Source organism: Primulina eburnea, chromosome 8, assembly GCF_022965805.1.
Source record: "Primulina eburnea isolate SZY01 chromosome 8, ASM2296580v1, whole genome shotgun sequence".
In the NCBI taxonomy this organism is placed as follows: domain Eukaryota; kingdom Viridiplantae; phylum Streptophyta; class Magnoliopsida; order Lamiales; family Gesneriaceae; genus Primulina; species Primulina eburnea.
Genome location: NC_133108.1, coordinates 41,108,293 through 41,119,745, shown reverse-complemented (window position 1 = coordinate 41,119,745; position 11,453 = coordinate 41,108,293). Strand labels below are relative to the sequence as shown.

General features: G+C 35.6%; 2 protein-coding genes across 2 annotated transcripts; one reads left to right on the top strand and one right to left on the bottom strand.

Moving 5' to 3' along the window:
• The first annotated feature begins 1,776 nt into the window (after positions 1-1,776).
• On the top strand, positions 1,777-2,278 carry LOC140839281 (S-adenosylmethionine synthase 2-like). The gene is made up of 2 exons (XM_073205920.1): positions 1,777-1,780; positions 1,878-2,278. Exons 1-2 carry the CDS (start codon positions 1,777-1,779, stop codon positions 2,276-2,278), a joined length of 405 nt encoding a protein of 134 aa, XP_073062021.1.
• A 1,912-nt stretch (positions 2,279-4,190) lies between these two features.
• LOC140839280 (cyclin-dependent kinase G-1-like) lies at positions 4,191-6,427 on the bottom strand. The gene is made up of 4 exons (XM_073205919.1): positions 6,302-6,427; positions 6,094-6,153; positions 4,516-5,051; positions 4,191-4,413 (listed from the first exon to the last, which is right to left on the bottom strand). The coding sequence occupies exons 1-4, from the start codon at positions 6,425-6,427 to the stop codon at positions 4,191-4,193; spliced, it is 945 nt and encodes a 314-aa protein (XP_073062020.1).
• Between the last annotated feature and the right edge of the window lie 5,026 nt (positions 6,428-11,453).

Sequence of the window (11,453 nt, the reverse complement as noted above, 5' to 3'; positions counted from 1 at the left end):
CCAATACACTTCTACAATTCAATCTTATATATCATTTTAACACTTACAATTATAGTCTCAAGTTCTATACATAACCAACACCATAAACAAGAATTCGTATCAGCTTCGATGTTTGTTATACGATAAATACTAAATGAATTGTTATAATCTCATCCGGTACAAACTCATTAAGTGGATTGTTATAACTCATCGCTATCGCTATCATATCAAATATCATAGTAAACAAGTGGATAACGACAAAAACCATTCACTTATCATTGCTAGCAAAATCATTAAGTGACATAATAAAATATGACTATATATATCATTTGTAGGGACGATTGGCTTCGCAAAACCACAGCTCACTGATGAAAAAATAAAGTTTCTGAATCTCATACCTTCGCGATGCAATTTCTTGTACTCTTCGTTCTTCCTAGAAAAGATTGTTTTGATAAGTTTTTTTTGGAACGAGATTAAAGCAAAAACAAGAAGACGAGATAGCATAACATTGATGGAGAGTAAATAATAGTAACTTCAACAAAAACATTAGCATACTTTATCACAAATCATTCAAAAAATCATCACCGTCTATTACCAAACTGAATGTACCATTCATTATAGGAGCCCAAACAATTAGAGTGCCCGTAGATTATAATTCCATTAGTAATTGATAAGGTTATAAGGCAGTAAGTATGATGATATTGCAGTGACAAAATGTAAAAGGTTAAAAGTAACAAATCCAATAGCGCAGACAATGACACGAACCTCTTGAGTGCGTCTTTCCTAAGATCACTGGTACAAAAAAGAGCTTCATAAGTTAGATTTCATCAAGTGATTCTTATGCAGCAACCATATAATACCATATATATATATTTTTGGTAGTAATCAGATAAAAAAAAAGAAGATTTAGAAATCGACCTACCATGACAAATCATACACAAGGTAACCTATGAAGGCAGTGAGGCAACAGTTTTTAATAGCTGAAATGAGTCAAAGTAAAGTATATTAAGAAGAGTAACATTGCAAAGAAGAAAAATAACTGAAAACCATCATATATGAAAACAGTTAAGAAAATGGCAGACATCTGGATAGACATAAAAAAAATTAATTAAATTCATCTAGGTTTGAGGAAACTTGTTGGGTTAAACGTTGTAACTTTGTGGATACTGGGGGTTTTCCGAGTACAGCATAGGGCATATTAAAACTCTCACAATACAAAATCAAGTTTTTTTAGTTCTAAATAGTTGTACAAAAGAAGGTACCAAACTCAGCATAAATAAACAGAACTTAGACCTAATTATACCTACCTTGTTCTAACCCTTATCCAAATCCAAATCAAAATTGAATTGACCGTAATTGTGGATACAATCCATATAAGCAAGTAAGAAAAGGACGAGGGAACGGAATTTTACTTACTTTCGTCGTGATTTGGAATGTCTGCCAAGAAAGAACGGATAAGAGGAAATCTATAAACAGACGACCCACCGATCAATAAATGGCAATACGAAAAATGGTTTCCTTCCCTTAAAAAAGTTATAGGCAGAAATCGATAAATACCGTCGAACTCGAGGGGCACGAAGAATTTCATTTCTCACTTCTTGTTTCTGCCGAGTTAAAAATCCACGAATAAAAGTCCTAAAAAAACGAAATGGTTGTGATGGATAATTTAACGAAAATTAGCAGAGTAGAATCGGAATCAAACCTGACGGAAAACATAGCTGCGGTAAAGGCAAATTTTCCCCCCAAATACGCCTCATTCTGAAATGCCCTACCGTCTATAATAAATCCTATATAGAAATGGGTTCAGCCCACCCAATCAATTTTTCTTTTTTTTTTAATTATTATAGATCCAACTATGGGTTCAGCCCACCCATTCCATTTTTCTTTTTTTATATAAGAGAATTTGTGTGGGGTGATCATTGGTGGTGGTGCTTTCTCCGGAAAGGATCCAACCAAGGTGGACAGGAGTGGTGCCTATGTCGTTAGGCAGGCAGCAAAGAGTGTGGTGGCTTCAGGACTTGCTCGCCGTTGCATCGTGCAAGTTTCCTATGCAATGGGTGTAGCAGAACCACTTTCGGTGTTCGTTGACACCTACAAGACAGGGAAGATTCCAGACAAGGATATACTCGTCCTTATTAAGGAGAACTTCGACTTCAGGCCCGGAATGATTGCCATTAACCTTGACTTGAAGAGAGGTGGCAACTTCAGATACCAGAAAAGTGCTGCTTATGGTCATTTTGGTCGTGAGGATCCGGACTTCACCTGGGAAACTGTCAAGATTCTGAAGCCTAAGGCTTGAGATCACTTGCTGCAGCTTAATGACAATTCTGCAAATTCGTTTCTTGCCACAACCATACAGTTTGCAGATAAATAAACATGATTGGAAGGATATAGTGACCATATTTTTCTTTTTCGTAGTATTCGTGGGATTACTCTTATTTTTTGTGTTTAAGCGGAGCGATAGTGAAACCATGAGAAAAGGCTGATATATGTGTTGTTTTTGCTTTTCTGTTTTGTTGTTTCTTCGATTGTTGTCTTTGAAAGTTGTATGTTCCTGTGTACCTCAAAATACTCCTACGTCTGTTTCAAATTTTTTAAGAAAAGTTATATACTCGTACGTTCATAGTAAAAGTTGATTGATGAATATATATAATGGAAGTAAATCACGTATGCATACCCATTCTGCTTCTCGATCGACTAAGATATTTGTCCCACTAAAGTGGTCGACCAATAATCTAACAATAAATGTTCACTTTGAACACAATAGCAGCTTGAAATCTCGAAGTTCACACTTCACACCATGGAACCCAAAACATCTCGTGAAATCGAGTGTAACACGTTATACGTAGAAGTATTACAAAAATTAATTTCAGAAAGCTTTACATCATCCACATGGTATAAGATTGAGACTTGTAAACTTGAATGAGAATCCAAAATATGGCCTTCGAAATAGCTTACAATTGGGCATTTACTATTGTTCATCAATGAATACTCAAGATTATTGGACATATAGCTCAAGTCGAACAATGTTTTTCATAGCTAAACTATATATTACATGGATTTGCAATTTATATCTCTACTCTAACTCAAACACTTCAAGTTTGACTATAAACTATTGGAAATTCATAGATTTCAAATCTAGTGTCACAGCAATATTTGTGCACGAATGAATGCTTAAAGATAAACTGCAGAAAGACATAAAACTCTGATAAAGATAAACTGTTGGAAGATGATCTAAATCCATGATAATAAAGAGGCTGCATAACAATGTTTTATTGTTTAGGTAATAATTATAATAATAATAAATAACAATCCATAAACATATTTTTATTCAATCTTGTTTTCTATTAAAATGAAGGGCACATAGCAAAATACGTAAGTGCTATGTTTGTTATGTTCGCATTTGACACAACTAAAACCTCACACACACACATAGTTTTAATATGTTTCACGTCTATCGTGCATATTTATGTGAACACCGATGATATGACGCCCACTTATTGAATATGATGAGATATAGAAAAATTGAACATCCAATAAGAGAATGTTACATCATCGATACTTACATATATGATTAAAATATAATAATAAAATAATTTTATTTACGCATCACATTTTACTAATCATTTTCAACTATTACTTAAAAATATCTTTAATCCATAAACATCTTTAGCTATTGCTTTAAATTTTAATAAAATTTCGTTATCTCGTCACTTCTCCGCTAATTTTTCAGTTTTACATTTTATTTTAACTACAATTTTATTTAAATATAAATATTGAAATTCATTCAATGGAAAAGTAGCGATAGAATTTAACAAAATTACTTATTGGTTGTTTGATTTCCAAATAACGCATTTGCTTTCAAAAAATTTCCGTATGATGTTCCTTAGTGGTTGATGCTATTTGATTCATTTTATAAAATATATTAATTTTATCTGTAGTTTTCTCTTGTTTTTATTTTTAACAACACATGAATTTTTTTAGTCTTGAGGCTTAATACTTTAATTAAATATATTTTTAAAAAATGAATTTTTAACATCATCTTTATCAAAATTAGATCTTGGCTATCCATGAAATCCATGAATTTGTTTTTTAAATTTTTTAAAAAAAACAAATAGTTTCATTGCTAAATTTTATGGCATTAATTTGCAATCTAAACTAATCAGATTTAAAAAAAAAATAAAAAATACATCAGTTGAGGGTTCGAGAAATCAGATTTCTGAGAACCATTTATGATCGAGAGCTTGATCCGCTGTTATTCTTCCGTTGGGATCGCAAGTTAAAAGTTTTTTCAACAGATCAATTCCCTTTCCATAGAGAATATTGGCAAATTTCCTTTCCAATGGAGGCCAAAGAAAGCGTTTTTGGCTGCCGATCATCTCGGCTATTCCTCGCAACTGGTCAGCCTCGGAATACAGCCTACCGACCACATATCTATGGCGCACGAATATGTGTCCTCTCCCATAAGCAGCTCCGGGGCTCTATACCATCGAGACCCCCACCTTATGAGAATGGCAATCAAATCTTCTTTCAAACCCTTTCGAAAACCCAAAATCGCATATTTTCAGCCTGCCATTGTTCTTCAAAAGGAGGTTGGAGGGTTTCAAATCTCTATGCATGATCCCGTTCTCGTGTAGAAACGCGACGCCCTCTAGCAGCTGCCACATCACGTTCTTGGCTTCCCACTCTGTGAAACCCCTTGTCATCCCATCCATGACCCGAGCTAGGTCGTATTCGACGTACTCCATCACCACGTCAACGCCGCCATCTTCATCAAGCACAACTTGTTTAAACTCAACAAACCACGGTAGACCAGCAAGCGATTGTAGAATATCGATTTCTCTCAATGATGATCTACAAAATCCATTCAACCCTTTCTTCATCGCCACGATTTCACCTGTTTTCTTCTCCCGGGATCCGTAAACCGTGCCGAAAGAATCCTCCCCGATCTTTTCCAACACTTCATACTCATCGGCTCTCCCATTCTTGAACCTTTTGGAACTCGGTTTCTTTCCAGACACATTCTCTCCTCCCTTGGGTTGATCGGCGATTTTGTCTCCATATATGTTAGACTATTGACAATATAAAGTGTATATCAAATTTAACACGAATCGCGCAGAATATATGAAACTTCGGAATTTCTGAAGAACGGTAGTTGCTTCTTTGTTCTACAACGATGGTCTCTATTTATTGATTTTATATCATATTTCTACTTGGACTCTGACACTAGAAGTTGACTCCTAAATTAACACGATTAGTTCTAGGATAAACTTACGAAAAAAATATATTTATCGTTCCGATACAACAAATTAGTTACTATATATATCATAATTATATTTGTAGTCCACATATTTATTCAGATAAATATCATATTTTTAAAAAAAAAATTAAATCAAGAATATTATCTTGATATTTAATTTATCTTAACTGGATAGATATTATTACGATTTTCCAATATCGAGTATCTCTAGTTAGAAAACATCTATAATTAGTGACATATATAGTCCCTAAATCTAATGTTTGTGGAATCAAATAATGACAAATTTCTTGAGAATATATGACTTGATTAGTGGAATCGATCAAATTCAGAATATGGATCGTTATGATGTTCATTCATCCACAAGTTATTTATATTGATTGTTATTCACAACATTCATCAAGTTAAAGTGTGTGTTGTGGAATCAATCATATAAATCCTACAATTTGTTTATCATGATCATGTGGATCTCAATGCTCATCAAGATACTGAGCATTTTGTTAGACAACACGATCTAACTTTATTGGAAAGTGTTGATAAAAAGATCTATGGAATTAAGAGATCAACAATTTCAAATGATTATATTATGTACAAATTTTAGTTTTATTTAATGCAGAATTAAATGATGAAGTGTAATTTTACTGTTAAAATTGTTATTAATTAGCATCAAATAATTTAGTTTTATTCCAAATATATTTTTATATTTTTTGATTTAATTATGTTTATTTTAAGATGATACCCCCCATAAAGAGCCGGGTCATGAATGACTCGGGATATTAATTGGACCGCCTGAATCGGAGCCAATATGCCAGGTATTTGCCTAATTACCCGGGCACCTTTTCTCTTCCCGGGCTTACCACTTGGGCCACCTCGAAAATTGTACCACACTCGAGTGTGATTGGTACATGCTGTCTAATCTGTCAGAGCAACATGGGTTTGAAGTGTTAAAGAAGTCATCAGAAGCTATAATATGGGCAGCCGACTTACCATATTTAGTAGATGGCGCTACAAACGAGGTACCTACTTTATTTTCTCATATAAATAGTAAGTATTAATGTCATTTACAGATTCTGAAATCCTTGAACTCTTAAGCATCGGCATATTTTCTCTCAAATATTTGCTTGTGTTCATCTGAAAACCTGCTGACATTAGCATCAGAGTGGCTACGGCGGACACTCCTCCGGCGCCCATTCACGAGTTATTTTCTTGTTTGCAGGTGTTGTCTCAATCATTGTTCACTCAAATTTCCAAACACTATAAATTATTGATTTAACCCGATGAAACTCCTTACCCGGCTCATCTATTTCAACGAGATCACATCATAAGATAATAAAATCCGTACATGTATGAATTATCTTTTAATTTGAAAATAATTGAATCATTTATTATAAGAAAACGATTTGTCAATTTTTTATTAGTCATATTTCTATTAAATTCTAGGATTATTTTTGAAAACAGTTAATTTTAGGATTTTAAAACACGAGAAACTTGTGCAAATATTTACCAAGTTTGCTTGATAAATTTTTTGATGGGGGTGAATTTTTTGGGGGAAAAACTAGTATTTTGTACGACTTTTTAGTAATGAAAATATAAATACTTCGTCGGTTCTTTTCAATAATTTTTATCAATTCTTATTTTGACTTTCAAAACCTAAATAAATATTGAGGCTCTGTTTGCTAACTAAAACTACAGAGACATGCCAATAATTATTTTGCAGGTCTATAAAATTATTTATGGTTTCTACCTTCTTATTTAAAATCTCTAAGAAAAACCCAAGATTTCTAAAAATGGCCAACTATATAGCATCACAATGCTTTTGCTCTTTGAAATCTAGTTCCCCTATATTAACAGGGATCAAGAATTTGAATTCGAACTCAATTAGTTGGTATATTCTTGAAAATGTTTTACCATAAAATAGTACACATATTATTTGTTCTTTATGTTGTATATATAAATATAATTTTCCTCATAATCATACACGAGGATTCATTTTCTCCAGTCATTTTGCAAGGCCACTTGCTTTAGCATTCAACAATGATCATATAAAAACTCTTCCCTACATGAGTTAACCCCCGCACCCCTGGTTTAAACTTGCCTCATCCTGCAGATGATGATACAGTATATTCTAAATATATCGTGATATTTTGTATTATAATGTGATTTCACAACCACATGCTATTGCACAATATGTGTACATATATCTGAATTTGTTCGATCGGGTTTATGTTGAGCAAATAAGTTTCGTGAGAATCATATTGTGAGAAAAATAAATTTTAGGTGAGAAATTTAAAAGATTTTACAATATAACAAATTCTTTTATATGATATTTTTGAAGGACAATAACATTTAGATTAAAACTGATTAATATGTTGAGGAAAATGAAATTTGGCTTTATTAAAATAGAATGAAGAAAAAAGATGCTGGTATTGTTATTATCTAAAACACACCAAACTCAGCTAACATGTTTATAATTATGCCAACGGCGGCGGCTAGCGTGACGATGCTTAATGTTCGATGTCACAATGAGATTTTGGCGTAAAGGACCTGATGCATATCCCGACCACTGAAATTAGTTCTACACTCAATCCAACCAAACAAGACGAAGAAAATGACTGAATGCATAACCCTTTCTTTTCTCTCACGTTTAATGCCCCCTTCATCACCATCTAGATTCTTCTAAGTGCTTATGCTCTTGGGCATGTTTTGGTATAAGCCCGATATAGTAGGACAAGAAACAATATTGGAGTCCGTAACACTATTCAACACAATATATATAAACTCTATAAATCATCGCTATTGCAAGCTATCATGTCAAATATCATAGTAAACAAGTTCACAACGACATAAACCATTCATTTATCATAGCTAGCAAAATCATTAAGTGGCATAATAAAATAAGACTATATATATCATTTGTAGGGACGACTGGCATTGCAAAACCACAGCTCACTGATGAAAAAATAAAGTTTTTGAATCTCATACCTTCTTTCGCGATTCAATTTCTCCTACTCTTCGTTATTCCTAGAAAAGATTGTTTTGATAAGTTTTTTTTGGAATGAGATTAAAGTACAAACAAGAAGATTAGATAATATAACATTGATTATAATGGGATGTGTTAAAATGATGCATAAAATTGAATTGTAGAAGTGTATTGAACAAAATGTTGAAAAAATTAGGAATTAGACAACGTTGGACAGCAGCCGGGGTGCCCCAATGCTTAAGACAAGGCGCTTGGTCTGCTGATTCGAAATTCCAGATGTTAAAACAAGGGTTCCAACCGACTAAACCTCATTTATTCACATACATAAACACCAAAATCTAAAAAGGGACTAGGGCTCTTCAAATTTTACCTCTAAAATCATTCACAAACATTTTACGTCTAATCGAAGTTATATCCGCAATCTACACAAAATCACTTCTTAGGTATGTAACTTTTCATAAAATTCATGAATGCTTTGTGGGTAAACTGTGATGCCGAATCTTGAAGTTAAAATGAGAATATTGATGAAGTCAAATACGATTTTTACTGTTTAGAACCAAGCCAAACATACCATCTAGTGTCTCCAAGCGTTGATCAACTACTTGCCGCAGTCATCATGTCACGGCTCAGCCCATTTGTGATATGGTCCACTTTGACAGGAGGCCTCACGGTTTTAAAATACGTCACAAAGGGTTGCTACACGCTCATTTGAATGCCCAGCATCTCTCCCGTGGTTTGTTTAGCGATGTGGGATTTCGCCTAAAGGCCTTCACCCTGTTGTTTAGCGATGTGGGATTTCGCCTAAAGGCCTTCACCCCCTCTTTTGAGAAAGATGCTGGGCATTCAAATGAGCGTGTAGCAACCCTTTGTGACGCGTACCAAAGCGGACAATTTTACAAGTGGGCTGGGCCGTTACATTTGGTATCAGAGCAACTCTGCGTGAGTTTGGGATGGTGGAGCAAATATCAGCAAGGACGCTGAGTCTCGAAAGGGGGGGTGAAGGCCCTTAGGCAAAATCTCATATCGCTAAACCACGGGAGAGATGCTGGACAGTTAAATGAGCGTGTAGCAACCCTTTGTGACGTGTTTTGAAGCCGTGAGGCCTCGGGCTAAAGCAGACAATTTTGCAAGTAGGCTGGGCCGTGACATTTGGTATCAGAGCGACTTCGCGTGAGTTTGGGATGGTGGGGCAAACTTCAGCGATGACGCTGAGTCCCGAAAAAGAATTTTGAAGGTCTTTAGGCGAAACCCCACATCCTTAAACCACATGAGAGATGCTGGGAATTTAAATGAGCGTGCAACAATCTTTTGTGATGCTTTTTAAAGCTGTGAGGCCTCGGGCCAAAGCGGACAATTTTATAAGTGAGCTGGGCCATGTCAATTGGTATCAGCGCGAATCCGCGTGAGTTTGGGATGGTGGGACAAACCTCAGCGAGGACGCTGAGTCCCGAAAGAGGGGTGAAGGTCTTTAGACGAAATCCAACATCGCTAAACCACGTGAGAGATGCAGGACATTCAAATGAGCGTGTAGCAACCCTTTGTGACGTGTTTTAAAGCCGTGAGGCATCGAGCCAAAGCGGACAATTTTACAAGTGGGATGAGCCGTGACATTTGGTATCAGAGCGACTCCGCGTGACTTTAGGATGGAGGGGCAAACCTCAGCGAGGATGCTGAGTCCCGAAAGGGGAGGGGTGAAGGCCCTTAGGCGAAATCCCACATCGCTAAACCACGGGAGAGATGCTGGAAATTTAAATGAGCGTGTAGCAACCCTTTGTGACGCGTTTTAAAGCCGTGAGACCTCGGGCCAAAGCGGACAATTTTACAAGTGGGCTGGGCCGTGATATTTTGAAGGCCCTTAGGTGAAATCCCACATCGCTAAACCACGGGAGAGATGATAGGCATTTAAATGAGCGTGTAACAAGTTCACAACGACATAAACCATTCACTTATCATAGCTAGCAAAATCATTAAGTGGCATAATAAAATAAGACTATATATATATCATTTGTAAGGACGATTGGCATTGCAAAACCACAGCTCACTGATGAAAAAATAAAGTTTTTGAATCCCATACCTTCTTTCGCGATGCAATTTCTCCTACTCTTCGTTATTCCTAGAAAAGATTGTTTTGATAAGTTTTTTTTTGGAACGAGATTAAAGTACAAACAAGAAGATTAGATAACATACAAGTGTTAAAATGATGCATAAAATTGAATTGTAGAAGTGTATTGGACAAAATGTTGAAAAAATTAGGAATTAGACAACGTTGGACAGCAGCCGGGGTGCCCCAATGCTTAAGACAAGTCGCTTGGTCTGCTGATTCGTAATTCCAGATGTTAAAACAAGGGTTCCAACCGACTAAACCTCATTTATTCACATACATAAACACCAAAATCTAAAAAAGGATAGGGCTCTTCAAATTTTACCTCTAAAATCATTCACAAACATTTTACGTCTAATCGAAGTTATATCCGCAATCTTCACAAAATCACTTCTTAGGTATGTAACTTTTCATATTTAAATGAGCGTGTAGCAACTTTTTGTGACACGTTTTAAAGCCGTAAGGCCTCGGGCCAAATAGGTCAATATCACAAGTGGGCTGGACGGTGACGGGAGAGATACTGAGCATTTAACAACCCTTTGTGACGCATTTTAAAACCGTGAGGTCTCAGGCCAATGCCGACAATATTACAAGTGGACTAAGCCGTGACACATCAAGCTTGAGGATGTAGTAGACCGCACGGTCATTATTTCTCAGCTCTTTTTTCCCCTCCTCCATCTATTGATACATGTTATTTCAAATAATGAATTGTCTGTTTTAATTTCTTTTCCAATTCAAGAGTTATCGAATTACCTCACAATTTTTTATCATATCTTTATGGATGTTGAGCACACCATCATTGAGCTTTTTCAGCTCTTTTTTGCTCTCTTCCATCTTTGCACATACATTGGAAAAATCTCTGACTAAGTTACCCATTTTCTCGTTTATGACTTTTGTAGATATACTTGATTCTTCAATAGCTTTTTTTGCGTCAACAGCCTTCTTGGCAAAAAACAGACCAAACGGCAACTTTGCAACATTCATAGGAGTGAGAAAATCTTTGGTTGGTTCACGATATGTCGTCGAAAACTTCTCGTACCAATTTTGTGAAGGCTCGGTTGAGACAAAAAATGGTCCTTGCATACGCATCTCTTTCTTTGTTAGAGGCCTGCAACGCTTCGGTAACATGCGCTTGT

Bases quoted from the DNA above. Each gene is read 5' to 3' on its own strand.
- LOC140839280 (XM_073205919.1), bottom strand. From the start codon at position 6,427: ATGGGCGCCGGAGGAGTGTCCGCCGTAGCCACTCTGATGCTAATGTCA. The intron at 5,052-6,093 runs GTAAGCCCGGGA...TATTGTCAATAG, and splicing joins TTTTCGAGGTGGCCCAAGTG to TCTAACATATATGGAGACAA. The intron at 4,414-4,515 runs GTTTGAAAGAAG...CGTGCGCCATAG, and splicing joins GATTTTGGGTTTTCGAAAGG to ATATGTGGTCGGTAGGCTGT.